The 22,985-nt window shown below is 47.0% G+C and overlaps 2 protein-coding genes across 2 annotated transcripts in view; both read left to right on the top strand.

Moving 5' to 3' along the window:
• The first annotated feature begins 3,945 nt into the window (after window positions 1–3,945).
• Window positions 3,946–11,137, top strand: LOC119332179 (deoxyribodipyrimidine photo-lyase-like). The gene is made up of 10 exons (XM_037605353.1): window positions 3,946–4,443; window positions 4,566–4,714; window positions 4,808–5,004; window positions 5,096–5,336; window positions 5,540–5,697; window positions 8,460–8,496; window positions 8,598–8,656; window positions 9,010–9,091; window positions 10,620–10,691; window positions 10,809–11,137. Exons 1-10 carry the CDS (start codon window positions 4,095–4,097, stop codon window positions 10,989–10,991), a joined length of 1,527 nt encoding a protein of 508 aa, XP_037461250.1. The 5' UTR covers window positions 3,946–4,094; the 3' UTR covers window positions 10,992–11,137.
• A 3,822-nt stretch (window positions 11,138–14,959) lies between these two features.
• The window catches only part of LOC119330844 (PTI1-like tyrosine-protein kinase 3), a 12,465-nt gene continuing 4,439 nt past the window's right edge, over window positions 14,960–22,985 (top strand). Inside the window, exons 1-2 of the mRNA XM_037603973.1 lie at window positions 14,960–15,253; window positions 15,340–15,470. Coding sequence (XP_037459870.1) covers window positions 15,383–15,470 — 88 coding nt within the window. The 5' untranslated portion in view covers window positions 14,960–15,253; window positions 15,340–15,382. The remainder of the gene's footprint in view (window positions 15,254–15,339; window positions 15,471–22,985) is intronic.

Genomic DNA, 22,985 nt, shown 5'->3' with positions numbered 1-22,985 from the left:
ATGACATGATGCCAACACATATTTCTACTGGACATTGTTCACCTTGGCGCACCAAAGGACGTCGAGCTACTATTTAAAACGCCATGCATTCAACTCAATTACTTGAGCACACAAGGAAAGATCTAATGAGCATACAAGGAAAGCTAGCTTTGTTTTGGACGTTTGTGATCAGCTTGCCGGATTTTTAAATTAGCTAAATCTTGTTTAATTAGATTGTTTTATTTCTTTCTTATTATGATTTGGTCAAAGTACGAGAGTTGGATAGTTTGTTACGTGGCGTTAGAATCAAGATCGGTTTCAAAGTCAGGAAACAAACCATGCTTAGCCCATGTGCCTGCAAGCACTATTAAACGCCATATCGGCCGTTTACGAGGGGTAGCTTTTGTTTTAAGTTATTTTCAGAGATGAACAGATTGGTAACTCGGGATATCTTCGAGACGCCGTTTGATATTTGTTGAATAGCTCTAGAGGCTATGTGATTTTGGTGTGAGATTGATTTTAGTATTTCAATTGCCGTTGGTCTGCTGAAGATCGTTCACGTACTTTAATTGTTGGGTGTACGTGTTATTTCTGTGGTGATTGCATCTACAAGATCGCGAGCGCCACATCGTTTCAAAAGACACCGTACCGTGAAAGATTGGAAAAATTATTCGTGCCATTGTTTTTCTGTCGCCGGTTGCATCAGGTGGTATCAGAGCAAGGTTGATCACGGTACAATTTTTTTCTTGCTATTTGATTCAACTGTTTGAAAGATGGTGAACTCGCAGCATGACAAATCTGATCATGAGGAGGTCGATGAGCTTCCAGAGGGTTTGGAGATAAGTGATAATTTGCATATCCATCTGATAGCGATCAAGGGACCCAACAAGAAGCTTGGGACAAGGGTTGAGGAATTGTCTGCAAATATTGTAGGCGTCGAGGACAAGTTGAACTAGCGTTTGACTGCCAGCGACCGACAGCGCACTGATAGTCTACAGGTGGTGACTGAGAGTCTTAATCGGCTCACCGCAACAGTTCAGTGCCTTCAAGCGAGAGATGTGGCACCCCGACAGTCCCGCTCATCACGACAATGCGTGACCGCGACAACGAGATGATGGCGATTTTTCTGAGGACTCCGATGCTTGTGGAGGCTTACCTCACATACCACGACATGATGCTGGGGATCGCCGCCATGCTGGGCAGCGCCGTGACTATGGCGGCAATGTTGCCCACGAGGATGATGGTTTGGGTCAAATCAAGATAATCATACCTGAATTCTCGGGATGTTGTGCTGATCCGTAGAAATATTTGGAGTGGAAGATGCGTGTAAATCAGATTTTTTGATGGTTACAACTACTCCGAAAAAAAGAAGGTTCGTGTTGCATCGATGGAATTTACAGAGTATGCTCTTGTACGGTGGGATAATAAGAACTGTATTCACGAGCGACCAACGACATGGGCTGACATGAAGCGAATCATGAGGGAACGTTTTGTCCCTGCTTATTACACTCGCCAGCTTCACAATAGACTGCGTCGCCTAGTGCATGGTACAAAATTAGTTGATGAGTACTATAAAGAGATGCAAGTTTTGATGATCTGTACAGCTGTGCGTGAGTCTGCGGAGGCGGCCATGGTACGTTTCTTTGAGGGGTTAGAAGAAAAGATTCGTGACCATATTGATTTAATGCAATATAATGATATTCATGAGTTGCTTCATCAAGCGGAGCGTGCTGAACGTTGGGTATTGGAGAAGCAAGCTTCAGAGACTCCTCCAACTTACAACAGTGAGCGACATGGTTCTTCTTCTATTGATGGTGGGTTTAGTGCTAAATCGACTCCTTCTTATAAGTCGGGAAGTATTGAACAAAGCAAAGTGGCGGCTGCATCAAAGGAGGTTTCTCAGGTTTCATCTAATGTGACTTCATCTCATCATCGTAATATTATTTGCCACGAGTGTGGAGGACGTGGACACGTGAAGCATGAATGTTCCAATCAACGAAGGATTCTACTTGTTGATGCGGAATATATTTCAGAATCTGAAGATGAGACGCCAAAGTTAGAGGATGAGATCGAATGAGGTCATGATGATACCATACTATGTTATCCTCAAGATGATCCTGATATAGAGAGTTTGCTAGCACATAAGGTCCAGCAAGATGAAAAGACCATTGTTGAACAAGGACAACAATGAAGTATTTTTTTAACTGCATGTAACATCAAGGGAGAAGTTTGCAAACTGATAATTGATGGTGGTAGTGCTAGCAACATGATTAATAAGGATGTGGTGAAATCTCTTTTGTTGCCAACATGGGAGCACCCAAGACCGTACTATATGAAGTGAATAAATGATGTTGGCAAAGTGAAGGTAACTCACAGGGTGAAGGTTTCTTTTTCTGTGGATGGCTATGTTAATAAGGTGGAATGCGACGTTATGCCACTACATGTTTGTCACCTTATTTTGGGGCGTTCGTGGCAGCATGATGTTAACGCTCTTCATCACGGGCGAACAAACAAATACACTTTTATGCATAAAGGTAAGTTCTATGCTATTCTTCCCAAGGATGCACAGAATATATAATGTATTATAGAAATGTTCAAGAAGAAATCTGCAAGGCCTAAGTCGAAACCAAGGACGGTTTCCTTTCAAAGGGAGAGAGGATGATGTGACACCATCTGTCAATGCTAAAAATATTCTTGATAAGGCCAACCAGAGAAGGTATGTAATTCCTGCGAGACGCAACAAGAAAAAGAAATAGAAAAAATGTATGGTATTGGGGGACAATTTTTTACATAATGACATGATGCCAACACATATTTCTACTCGACATTGTTCACCTGGGCGCACCAGAGGACATCGAGCTACTATTCAAAACCCATGCATGCAAACTTAATTATGTGAGCACACAAGGAAAGATCTAATGAGCATACAAGGAAAGCTAGCTTTGCTTTGGACGTTTGTGATCAGTTTGCCGGAATTTTAAATTAGCTAAATCTTGTTTAGTTAGATTGTTTCTTTAATTTCTTATTATGATTTGGTTAAAGTACGAGAGTTGGATAGTTTGTTAAGGTTTTTTTGAGACAAAGGATAGTTTGTTAAGTGGTGTTAGAGTCCAGATCGGTTTCAAAGTTAGGAAACAAACCGGGCTTAGCCCATGTGCCTGTGAGCACTATTAAAAGCCATATGGGCCGTGTACGAGGGGCAGCTTTTGTTTTATGTTATTTTTAGAGATGAACAGATCGATAACTCGGGGGTATCTTCGAGATGTCGTTTGATATTTGTTGAATAGCTCTAGAGGTTGTGTGATTTTGGTGTGAGATTGATTCCAGTATTTCAATTTTCGTTGGTCTGCTGAAGATCGTTCACGTACTTCCATTATTGAGTGTGCGTGTTGTTTCTGTGGTGACTGTATTTACAAGATTGCGAGCGTCACATCGTTTCAGAAGACACCTTATCGTGAAAGATTGAGAAAATTATTCGCGTTATTGTTTTTCTGTCGATGGTTGCATCAGAAAGGCTGGGCGAGGCAATTCTTAGGCGCCTATCCAAACAGCCACCAGAAATGTGGGCTAGCTAATTTTTTGGCGGGGCTAACTCTGATAGTAATCCAGACAACCCCTTAATCTCTAACGTCTCTTTCCAAGCTGCGGCGTTGGACTTGCCTTCGACCTTATAAATATTTAGGTAGGTGCTTAGATAAATAAATCGATTTTTTTAAGCACAGATGCCTATTTCTAGAGAAGAGATATCTAATTAAGCGTTTATCCTGTATAAATAAACACCATTGTTTAAAAAAAACTGATTTATTTATGTAAGCACCTCCTTACATTAAAGTACAATGCCTTTATACGCGGGGCAGCATTTAGTGTGGACCCATGGCGGGTGACGTGGCCGTTGTCTGGCCATAACTCACACCACTTTATGTAGTGCCTGCCAAGAGCTAGTCCATACACCATCAACCATTCAACCCCGAGACCCAATCACCCAAACCGCCAAGTAGCCAAAAACTCCAGCCTTCCTACACCGAGAAGCACCCAAAGCGCAGGCGCACGTTTGATCAACCCCTGTATTCCCTCGCTCTTCTTTTCGTCCCCGTCGCACCGTCTCCCACCGCGCGATGGCGCCGAGCGCAAGCCCTAGCCCAGGCCTGGCGGTCACGGCGCCGGTCCACCAAGCCCGCGTGCGGGTGCTCCACACGGGGCAGGGCCTGCCCCCTGCTGGCGCGAAGCCCGGCCCGGTGGTCTACTGGATGCTGCGGGACCAGCGGCTAGCCGACAACTGGGCGCTCCTCCACGCGGCGAGCCTCGCCGCTGCTTCCGCGGCGCCGCTCGCCGTCGCATTCTCCCTGTTCCCGAAGCCGTTCCTCCTCTCCGCGCGCCGCCGCCAACTCGGATTCCTCCTCCGTGGCCTCCGCCGGCTCGCCGCCGACGCCGCCACCCGCCGCATCCCCTTCTTCCTCCTTACCGGTACACCCTTCGCATTTATCCCCTTCTGGTGTCTGACTTGTCGGCCCCGCGTTTTCGAAAGAGGGAACCGATTTCCCGGTACGAGAAATGTATTGTAACCGTTTACTATATTTCGCTGACAGGTGGGCCCATGGAGATACCAGCGCTGATGCAGCGGCTAGGGGCGTCGGCGCTGGTCGCCGACTTCTCACCGCTCCGGCCGGTTCGCGAGGCACTGGACGCGGTAGTGGGCGCGCTGTGCCGCGATGCTGCCAGTGTGGCCGTTCACCAGGTAGAATTCGAACCGGAATCACAAGGGAAATTGCAGTCGTTTTCAGGGGAATTCGACTGAGAAACATGCGGGCTTTGTGGCATTGGCACACAGGTGGACGCCCACAACGTGGTGCCGGTATGGACGGCATCGGGGAAGCTGGAGTACTCTGCCAAGACTTTCAGAAGCAAGATGAACAAGGTGTTGGATGAGTACCTGGTTGAGTTCCCCGAGTTGGGAGAGGTGGTGCCATGGGACAGGGAGCAGCCAAAGGACATTGATTGGGATACGCTAATTGACACGGTTTGCAGGTCCGGATGTGTTGCGACAAATTCACTGCATATGTGATGTGGAATGAAGAACTTGTTATGAGTGGTGTTGGATTCTTTGCTGATGTTGCAGCCAGGCAGAGGACGTGCCAGAGATTGACTGGTGCGAGCCAGGCGAGGCGGCGGCAATGGAGGCACTTCTGGGTACCAAGGATGGGTTCCTAACGAAGAGGATCAAGAGCTATGATTCGGACCGGAATTATCCCACAAAGCCAATGGCATCGTCCGGCCTCTCTCCCTACCTGCATTTTGGGCATATTTCAGCACAAAGATGTGCTCTCGAGGCAAAAAAACGTCGCCATCTTAGTCCCAAGGTGCCATTGTTTGCTTTGTGAATCTTGTGATTTGAGACCTTATGCAATAAAATAATACTCCTATATCATTAGACGTCAGACTATATTTCTTCTTAACAGCACCAAACTGCAAATCTGAATTTCAGTGCTGAAGTTAGTATGTTATCAAACAGTGAAAGGCCAATGACTAATAGCTATGTGAAATATCAATTGTTTGGGAACAGTCAGTGGATGCTTTCTTGGAGGAGCTGATAATAAGGAGGGAGCTAGCCGACAACTTCTGCTACTATCAGCCTCACTATGATTCGGTAGCCGGGGCTTGGGAGTGGGCGAGAAAGACACTAAAGGATCATGCTGCCGACAAAAGAGAGCACATTTACACGTGAGATACTCTATATTTTGTATTTGGGCTATATATGTATATCTGCTTGTCAACAGCGCGGTGTCCCTCGATGAGTCCAGGACTGAGGATATGCCTCAACTAACTGCTTCTGATAATGCTACCTTGATTGCACCGTTTACGGAAAAGGAAGTTTTCGATGCCATTACCCAGATGGAGAACAATAAGGCTCCTGGGCCGGATGGGTTTCCGGCGGAGTTTTATAAAAAATGTTGGCATATTATCAAGGGGGATCTTTTACCCATGTTTCATGACCTTTTTGCTGGACGGCTTCATCTATTTCACCTGAATTTTGGAACCATAACCTTGCTACCAAAGAAGACAGATGCTCTGAGGATTGAGCAGTTCCGGCCTATTTGTCTTTTGAATGTTAGTTTCAAAATTTTTACCAAGGTTGGGACGAATAGACTCACACAGATTGCGCATTCTGTGGTGCAGCAATCCCAGACTGCTTTCATGCCAGATAGAAACATCCTAGAAGGGGTGGTGGTTTTGCATGAAACGCTCCATGAAATCCACTCAAAGAAACTCGATGGAGTCATTTTTAAAGTGGACTTTGAGAAAGCGTACGACAAAGTTAAGTGGCCTTTCCTGCAACAAGCTTTGCGTATGAAAGGGTTCGACGAGGGCTGGAGGAGCCAGATTGAATCGTTCACGCAGAAGGGTAGTGTTGGTATTAAAGTGAATGACGACATTGGTCATTATTTCCAGACACACAAGGGCTTGTGGCAAGGAGATCCGATGTCCCCTATTCTGTTCAACATAGTTGTGGATATGTTGGCTGTTCTGTTAGGTAGGGCCAAGGAGGCAGGCCAAGTTGGAGGCTTGGTGCCTCATTTAGTTGATGGAGGTATCTCCATCCTGCAGTACGCTGATGATACTATTATCTTCATGGAGCATGACTTGGTAAAAGCGAGAAATATGAAGCTGTTGCTTTGTTTGTTTGAGCAATTGAGTGGGCTCAAAATTAACTTCCATAAAAGCGAGTTATTCTGCTTTGGTAGAGCCAAAGAGGAACAAGAATCCTATAAACAACTGTTTGGGTGTGGTTTGGGGGAGCTGCCATTCACATACCTAGGAATTCCTATACATCACCGTAGGCTTACGAACAATGAATGGAAGTGTATTGAAGATCGATTTGAGAAAAAGCTAAGCTGTTGGAAGGGTAAGCTCATGTCATATGGAGGCCGGTTAATTCTTATTAATTCGGTGCTGACGAGCATGCCCATGTTCCTTCTGTCTTTTTTTGAAGTACCGGTTGGGATAAGGAAAAGACTGGACTTCTATCGATCGCGTTTCTTTTGGCAGGGAGATGAGCTAAAAAGAAAATACCGGTTAGCGAAGTGGGATATCATTTGTAGGCCTAAAGACCAAGGGGGTATGGGGATTGAAAATCTCGAGGTCAAGAACCGATGCCTTCTTAGCAAGTGGTTATGGAAGTTATCTTCAGGAACTGAAGCCACTTGGGCACAAATCCTTCGTAATAAGTATCTTCAAACCAAAACTTTGTCTCAGGTCACGGGTAGACCGACTGATTCACCCTTTTGGAAAGGGCTAATGAAAGTTAAGCTTTCATTCTTTCAGAGGGCAAAGCATGTTGTTGGAAACGGTGCCAGCACGAGATTCTGGGAGGATTGTTGGCTCGGTGATACGCCCCTTGCAATCCAGTATCCGGCGTTGTATCGTGTTGTACAAAGGCGCGATGCTATGGTTACAACAGTTTTTCGTTCCATTCCACTTAATATTCATTTTAGAAGATCGTTAGTGGGCAATCGTTGGGAACAGTGGCTGCATCTAGTTGGGAGACTCATGCAGGTCCAGCTTTCACAACAACCTGATAAACTGCGCTGGAACCTCACTAGGTCCGGGGAATTCACTGTTAAATCAATGTACGTTGCTGTTATTAATTCCAGCTCGATCCCGACCTCCAAGCATGTGTGGGATGTTAAAGTTCCTTTGAAGATTAAGGTGTTTATGTGGTTTCTCCATAAACAAGTTATCTTAACAAAGGATAATTTAACAAAGCGCAATTGGACAGGTCCTACTAGGTGTAGTTTCTGTGATCAGGGTGAAACCATTAAGCATCTATTCTTTGATTGCCCACTAGCTAGAATTCTTTGGACAACTGTTCATGTGGCTTTCAATATTACTCCACCAATTTCGGTGAACATGATGTTTGGAGCTTGGCTTAACAGGGTAGAGCCCGGGTTAGCTAAGCATATTCGCGTGGGGGTGTGCGCCTTAGTGTGGGCGCTTTGGAATTGCAGAAATGATCTTGTTTTTAACAGAACAACAAACACTCATGTTTTGCAGGTTATCTTCAGAGCCATGGCACTTATCCGTTCCTGGTCGCTACTCACTCCGACGGAGGCCAGGGAGCGTTTGGTTACTGGTGCTATCCGATGGGAGACGGTAGCACGGGATATCTTCAGCCGGTTTGGATGGCGGTCATGTAATAGGATAGGCAATTAGTTTACCTGTCTTTTGTTCAGCCAACCGGTTGTGGTTTATCCTTTGTTGGGCTAGCTTATGTATCTAGCCTTTGGGCTCTGTGTGAGCCTTGTCGTTTGTTTTTTTAGTTTGCTACTACTGAGACTTCGAGACCTTGTGGATGTTTTATTTTTAATAAGATGGCCGTATGCATCGTGCTGATGCAGAGGCCGGGGATCCCCCCTTTTCAAAAAAAAAACAAAAAAAACAGTGAGGCAAAAGGCTCCTTAACTAGAATTTACTTTGCCTTGCAGGAGGGAGCAGCTTGAGAATGCAAAAACAGTTGATCCTGTATGTTTTAAATAACACCGTTCTACTCCTGGAGATACTAACGTCATTCTTACCTCATTTACTAATCGAGTTAGGTGTTTTCTTCTTGGATTCTTTATCAGCTCTGGAATGCATCACAGTTGGAGATGGTCCACCATGGAAAAATGCACGGATTCATGCGGTAAAGTAAATTATGCCTAGTTACCTACTTTAGATATCATATTTTTAATGCATTTTATTTGATCTTTCATTATTTTGATGTCATTTGGGTTGGTACGAATTGCCTGAGAAGATTATTCTTGTTGCTAAAAAGATGAAAAACTAAACTAATTATGTCTATAATCCATTAACCCATGAAGATCTTACAGGTCCAAGTAGGTGGCAAATCTGTGCGATTTAGAAAAAGAACATTTGAGCATCTATGCTCCACTTTCATCTTGGGGTCACAAGACGTGTTCTAAATTATTGTTTACTTCTGCAGTTATGTTCTTTGTAAAGCATATTGCTCTGCCCTGACATGGTAGTTTTCTGCAGAATGTATTGGGCCAAAAAAATTCTAGAATGGACCAGTGGACCTGAAGAAGCACTTTCAATAGCAATATATTTGAATGACAAGGTAATTTTGAGATGTTTGGCAACATTGTAGAGTTTTATTATGTTGCATTTCTTGGTGCTGGCAAATAGCTTCAATTGATAAAACACATGAAGCACATTATACAGTCATAATGAGTGAGAAACTAAACTTGCCAAATTTTAGTGTAAGATCCTATGCAATTACAGATCTCCTGAAAACACCGAACCATCAGTTGCAAGAGCCTACATTTGATTAAGTTTGTTTATAGTACTAATTATGGGACAACAGAAATTATGTTGATATGGTGGTGTAACAAGTGAAGTTGATGCCGGGCTGAAGTCAGCCAATCACTGCAAACTCTGGCGAAACAAGTCCAGCAGCCATGGGTATCACCTGGACAATCCAAATGGATCACATAGCAATTAGAAGCATCACAGCCTGAATCCAACGCACTTTAATTAGTTATCAACTAGTGCGCAGCAGATATTGTCTGCCTCCACCCTCCAGTCATGCCATTTTTCTGGTTTTCTAGTCTCTGAAAAATAACCTGTCCCCTTGTATGGCCGGCTAGGCCTTTATTTATAGTGCACCCAGGCACAATGCTATACTGTCTAGGACTCTGTTTCCATGCCCAACGGGAGCATCAGGCTAGGACTAATATTTTTACAACAGACATGAGGACAAAACCGCTTCAGCCACCATTTTGGTAATGTAGGATGCAACTAGATTGCCAACTAATACTCGTATTTTACGAAAACCTATGAACCGACTAACTCAACAGCCGGCCTTAGAGAAACTGCCCTGATTCCATGCCATCGCGAGCATCCTGAGAGGCTTCAGCTACCATTTTGAGCAAAAGGCTGAAGTTTTGAAACGGTGTGTGCTATTTTCAGAAGGTTTTCTTGCCTGACTTTCTTCAGCTTAGAATTGTACTGGGCCTAATTTGTTCGATGGCATTTAGCTTGTCGATACCACCAAAGACTTATGTTGTCCTGCACATAGTTATGACCTACAAGTATTTCTGTCGCCTATGCTGGAGAGAAGAACACCGTTTAGTGTTCTTTGTGAATGCTGATTGTTCTGAAGATGTTTTTGTAACTCTTCAGTGATTTCCTTTTAGTCGCAAGTGGCAAATAGATGTCTAAGTTACGTCTAATAATCAAGAGAAATTTTGCTTGGTTGGTTCTTTTACAACAAGTTGGATGTAAGATGTCCATTATAAGTTGGGAAAAAGATCCCCAGGGAATAGCTCGAAACTGTACCTAAATTGCCGTAACCACCATTTTATCTTTCCTAGTTCATGTTATTGGCTGTTCACTTTTAAGTACTTGGAACGATTGGTAAGTCTTTCTAGAAAGCTAAAAAGTTCTGCTTCGCATTGCATTGATAGAAATAAAATGGTTACACGTCTAAGGCTAGGCATAGCAACCAAACACAACCACGGAGGACCACAACTAACAACCATTAGACAGTCGTTAGTTGCTACAATAGACAAACCATCAAACCTGCACCGGCTGTAATCTGTTGCAGTATGTTTTTGAACTAAATCTTTGGAATTAATCTGTTGCAGTATCACATAGACGGCAGGGACCCCAATGGCTATGTTGGTTGCATGTGCTCTATATGTGGCCTCCATGATCAGGTTTGTGAGATCCCCTTATTTTGCATTTAAACCCTTGAAAATCCTTTTTGGAAACACATTTATTAATCACAGTTTGGAGGCTTGCGAGTAGTTTTTACAACCGTACTATTTTCTTAGGGTTGGAAGGAGCGTCCGGTATTTGGAAAGATACGTTACATGAATTATGCTGGTTGCAAGAGAAAATTCGACGTTGATGCCTACATTTCTTACGTCAAAAGATTGGTTGCTCAACTCAAGAAAAGGAAATCGGAGGAATCTCTGAATTCAGCAGCCAAGTACTCGAAGTCTGAGAAGGACTAGTCCAGCTACTAACTCTAGTTCCGCATTGATTTTGATTCTGGTCTATAGTGGTAATTGGCAGTTAAAGACAACTTAAATATTGTAATTAGTTGTTTGTTCGTTTTAACTCGTGGGTTACATAGGCTTTTTTTTTTGCGGGACGTTTACATAGGCATTTGATCACATAATATTCCAACAGTAAGAATGTAGAGGCAAGCTCTTTCGCTCCATGATGCACCATTGAGAAATCTTCGCTAAGGCACATATACCTCTATACGCACGTCGTCACATCCTCTTGTCCTGCTTCTCCATGGGAAACTAGACCACCACCTCCATCTCGCTCCCTCAATGACAACGGCATCTCAAAACTGTGAGGCGCAATGAGATCCGACTGGGTAGCACTCCGGCTCGATCTCATTTGTTACTTTGTCAGACCTTATCCTTACCACCAACAAGATGTTTACATTGACACACAACACATCTACATGGCATGGAGGGACCCCATGGAGCATCGATGCCATACAACTGCTAGGACAACCTCCTCCAATTTCCATCCCCATATGTGGGTGACGACACTGGTCAGCCTCTTCGCGGGCCTCTTTCATTCGTACTCATTGCTCAGTGGCCATACCCTCCTCAGGGTGTCTTGGAGACTTCACGAGTATACTAAGTTATAAGGTGACGAAAAACCGCGAGGAAAAGTAATCTAGCCAAGACTTGCAGCTACCTTATCAACTGGATCTCCAAACCGGTGCAAGCAAAGTTCTAGATCATTACGAATGTTTCTAATTGTAAGAAGATAGTTGTGACCTTTATTCTTGAAAATATCCGCATTGCTAGTGTCCCAAATCTTCCACAAGATAATGAGGAGCAGTTCTGGCCAGACACGGGGATCAAGTCTGGCAGGAGGAGTGAGCCGAAGGTCTTGAAACATGTCCTGTGTGGTGAGGCCATGTTGTAACCAAATCTGAGCAGTAGATGGACAGGAGGTGAAGAGGTGTAGGGTGTATTATGACGTTCTTGGACAATGCAGGTAGTGAGCATCTGGGCTAAGTTCATGTGGAAGAAATTAGCTCGTGTGTTAAGTCTACCTTTGAATAATAGCCAAGCAAAGATCTTAGTTTTGTTGGGGCTTCTGGAACGCCAAATGAGTTCAACGTGATCATCCTCATCTTGGTGCATTGTAATATATATCACAGGTTGCTTTGGAGGGGAAGTTGGATCCATGCACAAGGTAGCACTTGTCTACACCATCTGAGAGCTGGACATCATGTAACAACAAAGAAAGAGCCACAAACTCGTTTGGGGCAACAGTGGTCAGTAGGTTCACGAGGTTCGCAAGTAGCCCATAAAGCATGATGTGTGAGTGGGGAGTAGAGGCTTCGGAAGAGGTTTTTTTTGCAGGGCGGGCTTGGGAAGACTTTGGCTCGAGGTGTGCAGTGGAGCCAGGTGTCATACCAGAAAAAGTTTTTTGGCCATTGTTTGTGTGCACAAAGGTTATGTCTAGTAGTGTGGGTAGCTGGGATTGGATGGCATTTGTGAGGAAGGAAGGTTTAGGGCAGGAGGCAATGTGTGGGAGGTTGCAAAGGTGTTGTTGATCTAACCAAGAAACCCAAGAAAGTTAGGGTGCGGAGCTATCAATAAGGTATTTGTGGCCAATTTCATTAGAAGGCAATTGTTTTGTGTAGCTAAATCTTCCAAGACCAACAAGTTTCTTAGGTTTGCAAACGTTTCCCCAAACAATCAAGCATTTATGGCAGGAGAGAAGGCAGAAATTAAACAACGAATTAGTTTGGTCAAAGGAACGGTCCGCCCTATCCACTGAAAGTCTTGCATTGAATTACAGCCGTGCGTGATGCACTTTAGCCCATCCGACAAAACACTACTTTTGGAAACGACCTTCTCCTAGAACATTGAAGCTAAATGATTGATGCCTCCTCATAAGTTTATGGGTCTGAATTTTCATGAGCGATTATCGTGATGATTCTGACGACATGGTTGGGGGGGGGGGGTTATTTCATCGGGCCTGCAGCAGATGTCTATACTGTCGAGGCCATGCGTTGAAACAAGGCTTGGCTCTAGCTGGAAGCATGAGAATTTAGAACTTGATGATCCACTCCGACTATCTCTAATCGACGGAATGTATGAAAATAGTGCAAGATCCCCGTTGGTGGCGGCACCATCAGATATGATTGTTTCAACACTATAGTTGATTATTCACAATGTTGTTTTTTTAGCACTATGCTCGAGAAACCAATCGTGTACCTCATGAATTAGCAGTATAGCTCGGGTTCATTCACCGGAAATGTGGACGGAGAACCCCCCTGATTCTATTTTGATTTTTGACGATCTATCCCTATTTGAGATGAGCTCGCCATGAAGGCTTTCCTAAAAACATGTTGTATTCAACCTCTAGCTAAGTTAAAATCTAGGTTCAATATATAAATGGGCTAGACCTTAGTTTTAATACTCTATCCATCACTCTCTGCTTGACTCCCATCAATTCATCTGAGCTATGGGTTGCCAGCCGCGCCAGACTCCCCTGTCACGACGACAAGGTAAGCCACTGCCTACGACACTAATCCCAAGCGGTTTACGTCGGTCAGGGCCGCATCGCGACTCCATGGAAGGGAACTCACCCTGCCAACATCATATGTCGAAACGGGTGTTGTCCATCGGTCTCATCAGACAACAGTGAGGAGACTGGAGATGGTGGAGGAGAGGGACAGGGTGGCGGCTAGGTCGCCTGTGTCGTGCTCCTCTAGAGCGACGCAGGCGATGTTACGTGATGAGATGGACGATCATGTCTCGATATCTTCTACTATATACCCAAATCAAAGCAGAGAACCAAATTCACCCTACCCATACATATCTCCGATCCTACTGTCCATGCCGCTCCCGTGTTTAGCATCAAACGTGTTTATAGCACTAAAACACCTGACTGATCTCAGCCATCATATATACCCCTATAAAAGCACGAATAGTGAAGAACCAAGTCCATCCTCCACTCATGTGTTTAGCACCAAAGATGTTGATCTCGGCCGTCAAAATATGTCAATCTGAAGACCTGACGTTTAAATGGCAAGTAATTATCTCTTAATAGTTGTTCATATTTAGATCCCATGGTTATCTTTCTCAATCTGCTCTCTACGCAAAACAGGACTGCACTTAAATAAATTAAAAAGAACATAGGAGAATACTCGTATGGATCAAGCATATATTTTTATAGGATATAAGAATTGAATTCTTGAAAATCATATTGTTATCCATCCAATGTTAAGATGGTCTAAATCTTGTGATCATAAACTGTGGTTACTGGTTTAGTAAATACTCACTCCGTCCTAAAAAAATTGTCTGAAATTTGTCTAGATATGGATGTACCTAACATTAGTATCTAGATAAATTTAAGACAAGTAATTTGGGGCGTTGATATTTTTTATGATCAGGTGGGTGGTGACTAAGGCTGGTCGTAATGGTAGTATCATAACTAGTATCATGCATGCCAACTAGACTATTTTGCTGACGTGGCATAGAATTAAATGAAGAAAGAGAGTGTTGAGTATCATATCATGATACTGTATCATATTAAATGCTATGCTACTATATGTCATGCATGGCAATAAATAAGATTAGCTATGATACCAGTATATGGTACTATGCATTACGGAGGTAGTATCATAGCTTAGTATCATGTGCATGATATTAAGGTATGATACTACCCATTACAAGCAGCCTAATTCAGTTAGATGATTGTGTTGCCAAAGGACGGCGATCCCATTATTTGATTCCTACCCCCAACAAGAACACCGAAATTTTGTCCGGGAGCTGACTGTACACTAGTGGTATCTGGCCAAGTGCAGAATCACCGCCAACCGCCACGCGACCAAATCCAAAGCCGAGACAATCAGTCGACAGCAATGATGAGCCAGTTAAATCCAATAAATGATCATCACCAAACACGTTAGGCAAAATCAATCCGGGCGGCGGCGAGCTGGAAAGCAGGAGGAGCCGAGCTGGAATAAAATCGGCGGCGACCGACGACAGGAGGATTACAGACGGAAAACTCGTTTTGGCTTTAAAGAAATCCAAGCCTTGTCATCATCATCGCCACCACCTCCCCCGTCCCGCTTCTCTTCCCTTCCCCGTCCCATTCCCTTTCCCTCTTCGCCGCCGTCCCAGACAGGCAGATAGCTCAGCTCAGGGGCTCTTCCTCTCCCCAAGACCATCCGCGCCCCCATCCTCCGTCTGGTTCTTGCTTCGCTGCGCCGCCGCCGGCAGCTGAGGTGAGGCTTCCTTGACCCCGTCATTCGTGTATGCCTCCGCCGTGTATTGGCCTGACCGTTTGTGCTGATGTCAAATCTGGTTCCAGGGACAAGAAGTGAGCAAAAGGAGAAGTCGATCGATTGGTCATTATGCGGCGGTGGTTTTGCTGCGCACATGTTGACACACCGTATCAGGAAAACGGGGATGAGTTTCCCAACAGTCCTGAACGGGCAAATGGTACGTTTGAGCATTGCCTGCTTCTAGAATCTGAACATATAAATGAGTTTCCGACAGACTGATACATCATGTTTCTACCCTTGTCCATGTTGAGTTGGCATTTTTTACATGACTAGTGCAAATGGCAGTTTGTACTATTAGGAATTGATAACAAGGGACTGCCCGTAATTCACCCCTGCTGGTTGATAGAGCTTTGTATTAGATGAGAGTACCATTTCCAGTGCAATGGGCATACTTGTCTCACTTGCAATCGGTTTTGGGGTTATTGACCAATTGGAACTTTATTTCCCTCCTACCATTATGATGGAAAAACCAGTTTTATTCAGGAACTCCCTCCGCCCCGAATTACTTGTTGCACAAATGGATAGAAATGGATGAATCTAGAACTAAAAATACATTTAGACATTCATTTCTGCGACAAGTAATTCCGGACGGAGGGAGTATAATATATATTTTTTTGAACGGTCACCGGGGGGGATAGCTTCCCCACCTGAATATATTACCACTCAAAAGAGATGTCTGAGAATTACAACAGCGGTTCGGTTACAACGTCAGCTTTAGAGGATAACTGAAGAGAGGAAGTTAAGCCATTGCCTAGCAAAGATATTGTCTTCTTTCTTTTTGAACCGGAAAACCCATAGAGAGAAATCTGCTACAATATTTCGTATCGTGGTTCTGTGGGAGTGATCCTCGTTTCTGAACACGAGAGCGTTTCTCGAGTCCCATAGTTTCCATGAGATAGGCAGAGCCACAGATGGCCAGATGTTGGGGTTGAGGCCCAGAAGCGTTGGGTGTTGGTGCAGAGCAGCAAGGGAGGTTGGAGCCGGCAGACCCAAGGAGGACCAGACCTGTGTCGCGTAAGAATAGTTGGAGATGAGGTGGAGGGCATCCTCATTCGGGTCTTGACAACGCGGGCATGCAGCTGATTGGGCAATGTGCTTGTGGAACATGTTGGCCTTCGTGTTGAGCCGATCGCGGAGGAGGAGCCATGCGAAGATCTTGACCTTGATCGGAACCTTGGAAGCCCAGACAAAGTCATGGTGAGGGTCGGTGTAATCTTCAGCAACAATGGAGGAGTAGGCGTTCTTGGCAGAGAACGGTAGTCCATGGGTGAGGGACCGTTCGTCGGATCGGTCCACCTGCTGGAAATCCTGCAACAGCAACAGCACACAATCCAACTCGCGAGCGGCAGCATTAGACAGACGGTTCCGCAGGTTCGCCAATAAGCTGGTTTGCCAAACAGTAGCCACTAAAACCTTGTCATCAATGGAGTGTGAGGAGAGGTTTGGGAATTTTTTTTGGAGAGGCGACTGTAAAAGCCATTTTTCAAGCCAGAAGAAGGTGGAGAGGCCATTGTAGGTGATCACAAATGAGTGCTCAATTAGCAGTGGCAAGTTTTTGTTGATAATTTTCCAAAGAAAGGAGGGTCTTGAAGTTTTTGCTGCGATGCCAAGAGGGTATTGGTGGTGATACCACTGTGTCCAAGGGACGTTCGGGTGCTGCAGAATTTTGGATGAGAATTTCATAAGCAAGCTGCGGTTCTGAATTTCTAGATTTTTAATGCCTAGACCACCAGTATCTTTAGGTTTGCAAACGTTTTTCCACGCGACTAAGCAGCTCGCCCCCGTGCAAGTTGCCTCGTTGGACCAGAAGAACGCCCTCCAAATGGCGTCAAGTTTGGCTATGATCGACTTAGGTAATCGAAAGACGGACATGAAATAAACTGATCAAGAGTCTAGGACCGCAGTCAGCAGGGTCAGGCGAGCACCACATGAGAGCAGGCGGGCAACCCAACCGAAGAGGAATTTCCGAAAGCTGTCTATGATCGGGTCAAAAGCTGTGAGTGGCAGTTTGGTGGGGGAGAGGGGTAGACCTAGATAAATTAACGGAAAGGAGGATAAAGAACATCCAATAGGTGCAGCAATGTTGTTTTGAGTGGATGAGTCGGTGGCGATGGTGAGAAGAGCCGTTTTTTGGAAGTTGATGACCAACCCCGTTGCAAGGGCGAAATCGTGTAGGGTTTTTTTGAGAGTTATGGTGGCGGCGGCGCTAGCAGCAGCGATTATCAGGGTATCATCAGCGTACTGAAGTGTCACGGGTGGTTCGTTTGGTCGTAGCGGGTGGCAAAGTACGTTCGTTTGGAAAGCGTTGGTGATCAGTCTTTGAAGAGCGTCTGCAACGATGATGAACAAGTATGGCGAGAATGGGTCATCTTGGCGGAGGCCACATCTACATTGGATCCAGGACCCCGGAATGCCATTTAAGAGTATAGCCGTTTTCCCAGTGAGCAGGATGTTTTGGACCCATGAACAGAAAATGGGAGGAAACCCTCGAGCTTGCAGGATTTCAATGAGGGAGGACCAGCATATTGAGTCAAAAGCTTTCCTGAAATCGAGCTTGAAGACCATGGTCGGGGCTTTACGTGTGTGGCAAGCGCTTAGGATATTAGCAGCATAGATGAAATTTTCCGCAATGTTGCGTCCATGTAGAAAGCCCGTTTGATCATAATGAATGAGCAGCGGGATGAGTGGTTTAACTCTATTTGTGAGAACTTTGGCAACTGCTTTTGGAGTGCAGTTTTGTAGAGAGATGGGTCTAAAAGCGTCCGGAGATGTTGGCGCCTGGGTTTTTGGAAGGAGTACCATGAAGGCACGGTTGAAGCGGTCGAGCGAAGCGGTCTGATCGTGGAAGGCAAAGAAGAATGGTAGGATGGATTGTTTGATATCATTCCAGAATTTTCTAAAGAAGATGGGTCCAAAGCTGTCCGGTCCAGGGCTGGCGTTGGCGTTCATGGTGAGAAAGGCTTGGTGGATTTCGTCGTGGGAGAAAGGTTGTGCAAGATCACGGAGCTGGGGGAGGGGAGAGGGGTATAGCTGTAGCAGACTGAAGTTCCATGTAGCATTTTTTGTGGTCCCGATTAGTTGTTGGAAATAAGCTTTTAAGATGTCAGTTTTTTGTCCGTGCAGGAAAACTTCGGAAGTGTTGTGTATAAGCATGGGAATTTTGTTTGTTCGAGATCGCTGTGTGGCAGAGGCGTGGAAGAATCTAGTGTTCTCGTCGCCGTCAACGGCGACCCTGATCTCACCCCTCTGTTTTCAGAAGGCAATTTTTTGTTTGATGGCACGTTGTAGCAGGTTGGAAAGCGTAAGCCTAAGTTTCTGTTCGAGTGGGTAGAGAGGAGCGAATTCCTCGTTTAGGTCAAGAGCCTGGATTGCCAGTTTGCAATTTGTTTCCCGTTGGTAGATGGGCTGCAGCGTCTTGGCCCAAGATTTTAGGGCCGATTGTGTTCCTTTAATGTTTTAAGCGAGAGAAGCAGCTGGATCTGCGGGAAGCCCGTTGTGGCGCTGTGAATTGGGCTGCCAGCAGCCGCGAACTATGTTTCTACAGGCTGGGAATGAAGCCCAGAAGCGTTCAAATCGAAAAAGGCGGGAAGAAGGGACGGACGTGGATATAGTGACCAGGAGTGGAACGTGATCAGAAATGAATCTAGTAAGAGAGGTGAGGTGCGAGTTGGGGAAAAGAGCATCCCAAGATAGGTTGATAAGTACCCTATCTAGACGTATTAGTGTAGGCGACAGTCTTTTATTTGACCAAGTAAATTGTCTATCAAGAAGTGGAAGCTCTAAGAGAGCAAGTTGATCAATGGTGTCATTCATGGCGTCGGCCTCCGATCGTCGGAAGTTGTTGTTGTTTCGTTCATTAGGGAATCGAGTAAGGTTAAAATCTCCGATTAGGAGCCAGGGGGATTGAGATGGTGGTTCGATCTGTTTGAGCTCGTCAAGGAATACTAGCTTTAGATCTCTTTGCGAGGGGGCGTAGACGTTTGTGATGAAGATGTTGTGTGGCGAGGCAAGACATTTGAGAGTTAAGGTAGATGTGAAACACCTATGTTGACAATTGAGAAGCGAAAAGCAGCGTGAGTTAGTAGCCGAAAGAATTCCGCCCGCAGATCCGATTGCGTCGAGGTGGTTGTTAGAGTCTAGGAAGCATGGTAAGATCGATCGTAGTTTGACTGTATCTGGTTTTTGTATTTTGGTTTCTTGGAGAAGGGCTATTGATGGGCGCAAGAGATTGATTTCAGAGAACACATTGGCACACTTGTCATTATCTCCTAACCCGCGAACATTCCAGGACACGATAGAGTAGGTTGCGTTTTTCATAATGGAAACTTAAACTGGCACCTTACATAGGGGTAGTGACCCGACATACAACCATTTCGGGTGAGGATACAGTGAGACAAACTGACAGAAGTAGGCGTGAGCACCATTACAACTAGTTTCACCTTAATATAGCAACTACGGGGCGGTGCGAGGCACCGGATACATGGCCAGCAATGGCCGCCACACGAGTGGCCGATGAGGAGAGAGCACATCATGGCGATCCCAGGCCACCGGAGCCCGATGCGATGTCCGCCACCATCTCCGGCATGGCGCCGCAGGCAGCAGCAACGGCAGCAAGGTCGTCAGGCGAGGCAGAACCGCGAGCAGAGCCGTCGATGAGCCCAGTGTCATCGCAGAGACGAGCGTGGATCAGAGCGTCAGAGAGATCCTTCGAAGCAGCGGATAGATCGAGCTTCTTTGCCTTAGAGCGCATGGCCTTAGTGGTCATGGAAGAGTAGACAGGCGGCTCGATTTCAGCCAGCCGAGCGATGCGCCTGGCCTTGATGCCGGAGTCGGCAGCCATCTTGGCACACCTGCTAATGCGCCTGGCAAGGCACTCATGTGTAGGCTCAGGAGGCAGGTCCATAGGCTGGACGGCAGGAACCACAGGCAAGGGAAGCGCCGGAGGGGCAGGTGGGGAGGGTGGAGGAGACGGTGTAGGTGGCAGAGGAGGTGGAGAGGGGGAGCTGGCAGGACGAGCAGGGGGCGTGCAAGGCGCGATCGAGCAAGCTTCAGGGCTGGAGAGGGAGAGCGTGCGGGAGGAGTCCATGGAGCATGGACAAGCATGGCGACAGGCATGCCGTCAACCATGACAACAAGGATCGGGATGCTGTCTAGAGGCATAGCCGCGGTAGGAGATGGAGGAGGGCCCGAGGGCGACTCCGGCTTGCATGCAAATGGGGACATGGCCGTGGCAATGTTTCGGATCTGTGTAATGGTGGTGGGTGAGAGACGTGGGTTTGATATCTGGGAGGAGAGGGAGTCGTTGTCCCCGTCCTCAGAGGAGAAGGGCGATGCCCCGGAGCCATGATGGAAGAGCGCGCGGCTCTCCAGTTTGACAACGACGACGTCATTGTCTGGCAGGCGCACCATGAGGCAGGGGGGAAGGACGAAATTGCAGGCAACCATAACGAGAGCGCGAACGCTAGTGGTCGCCCTGGAAGCAGTGCTGGTCGGCGGAGACAAAATCTCCAAGATGAGAGAAGAAGTACTCTGCCCCCTCAGGGTGCCAGAGCTCGTCGGGGTAATCGAACGCCTCGATCTCGGCCATGTGGATGAAGATGGCCGTGGATCTTTTGTCAGCGTGTTCAGGCCGTTCGAAGAAGAGGGTATTGCCCTGGTGGTGGATCGGCCCATGGCCAGTGGCCGCGAGGCGCTCCTCTGCGTTGGCAAAGGAGAGACGCCCGGCGCCACGTGCGGAGGAAGTGAGGCCGAAAGTGGGGTTGTTGCGGTGGTGTGCGATGGCCTGACGTATGAACCGGAAGGGGTTGTGCATGGGAGTGGCTAGGTGTACGTAGGCTAGGTTGTTAACTTGGCGAACGAGGCAGCTTGGAGGGACGAGGAGAGGGATGTGCGGTTCCGGGGGAGAGAAGCATGAGGCTGAGGTGGGTATGGTGGCGGGGGAAGGGGGAGGAGGCGGAGGCGGAGCGAAGGACGGCACCGAAGGCGAGGAGGAGGATGTGCGCGGCCCGAAGATGAGCGGGAGACGGAAGGGAGGCAGATCGTTGGTGAGGACGCAGTGGGAGCCGAATCAGATTGGCGCGCCGTCGGAACGCGTGGAGCCAGCCGACGAGCCGGAGGCGGTGTGGGTGCCCATCGTGTGCGCCATTGAGCTGCATGGCGGACGCACAAAAGCAGGGTTAATACACGGGGAAGGGGGCATAGAAGGGAAGAAAGGAAGGTAGCGGATGGCCTTGCACCTGAAGCTCCGGTGGCCGGAGGACCAGCAGCGAGAGCACCGGACGGGGTCGCGGCAGTCAGCGATAGTGTGGTCACTAGCAAGGCACCGAAAGCATCTAGTCTTCTTCTTGCGGCTGTAGTGGTGGTGGATGTGTTTGAGGCTGGCCATCTGGGGAGGAGAGGATTTATAGGCCGGAGAGGCCGATGGATGGGGAAGGGAGGATGCAGAGACCCGAGGCGGGGAGCTTAGCAAAACCTCCCGGTAGCTGCGCGGGTCTTGCAGCGGTGTGGAGACCGAAGGGCGCGCAGGGCTGGCAGCAGTGGCAGAGGCGTGGCACTGGTTAATGGCGATCTCGGGATGGAGCTGAGGGGACTGGGCGGAGAGTAGGCTGACGGAGGTAGGGGAGGCAGGTGGTGGAGTAGACGTGATGATGGGCGCATGCGTGTGCATGCAAGCGTTGGTTTTATCACGCGGTGAGAACGAACGGGAGGGGGCTTGTGGGTCCCGCGATTCAGCGATTGTAGGGTATGATATATAGTGCGAATTGGCGTCTGGGGGAGCGAGCAGGCCCAGCAGCCGATCGGAGGGCGGCTGTGGCGACTCAGGTGGGCCCGAGCCATCAGTGGCATGTGATGGATGGCGTGTGAGCGGGTCGTCCATGGCCGTACCGTTTAAAAAACTAGGTTGGTCGATGGAAGGTACAGCGTAGCCGTCTACACTGTCTTGTTTTCTTTCTGGAGAAAGGATGCGGGGAGACGTGACGGGGGTGGCCGAGCTGGATGAGAGGCACACGTGTCCATGGCCATTGAGTGCATTGCAGTCAACCGAGGCAACGGCAGGGGAATCCACACATGAAACAGTGTGGTGAATCTCAGTGGACAGGTGAGAGAGATCTTGCGGTAGTAGTTTAGTTGACGGTGCGGTCCAAGCAAGGACGTGTAGTGGGTAGGCAGGACGGGTACGGACAGGTCAATGGCGTCCGGTTCAAACACGACTGGCTGCGGTACCGATCGCACTATTTGAGATGCTTGGTCAAACGAGTCAAATAGCTGAAGTTCAAAATTTAAAAACAGTATGGGCGCGCAACGGAGGACTTCAGATCTAACCTTGACCGAGAACACATGCACTAAAAACAAGTTCGGAGCGAGCGTGACTGCGTGGAAGACCCGTTGGAAAGAAAACTGGTGGTCTAAAGCATTATTAATCAGAGTTTCATTAGCGCAAACTGACTTAGAGCAGAAAACGATCCATATTGGAATGGTGGGTTTATGAGTTAGACATGTGGTGGGTGTGGTGACAAGGCAGTGGTACTTAGAGAAAATCAGCTTATTGAACGAAATGCCAGGCCGGAACGGTCGTACCTTTGCATGCGATCGCTGTGGGGTGAGCGTTGTGGAAGTCGCAGGAGGCCCAGATGGCAGCCGACCGTTGACGATTGTGGGTCCCACCTGCATG

Source organism: Triticum dicoccoides, chromosome 7A (genome assembly GCF_002162155.2).
Source record: "Triticum dicoccoides isolate Atlit2015 ecotype Zavitan chromosome 7A, WEW_v2.0, whole genome shotgun sequence".
In the NCBI taxonomy this organism is placed as follows: domain Eukaryota; kingdom Viridiplantae; phylum Streptophyta; class Magnoliopsida; order Poales; family Poaceae; genus Triticum; species Triticum dicoccoides.
The sequence above is the reverse complement of the archived record's forward strand: the minus strand, read 5'-3'. Positions and strand labels throughout refer to the sequence as shown.

Coding starts and splice junctions, on each gene's coding strand:
- LOC119332179 (XM_037605353.1), top strand. CDS start 4,095: ATGGCGCCGAGCGCAAGCCCTAGCCCAGGCCTGGCGGTCACGGCGCCG. Junction 4,444..4,565: donor CCCCTTCTTCCTCCTTACCG/GTACACCCTTCG, acceptor TTTCGCTGACAG/GTGGGCCCATGGAGATACCA. Junction 8,497..8,597: donor ATGCAAAAACAGTTGATCCT/GTATGTTTTAAA, acceptor ATTCTTTATCAG/CTCTGGAATGCATCACAGTT.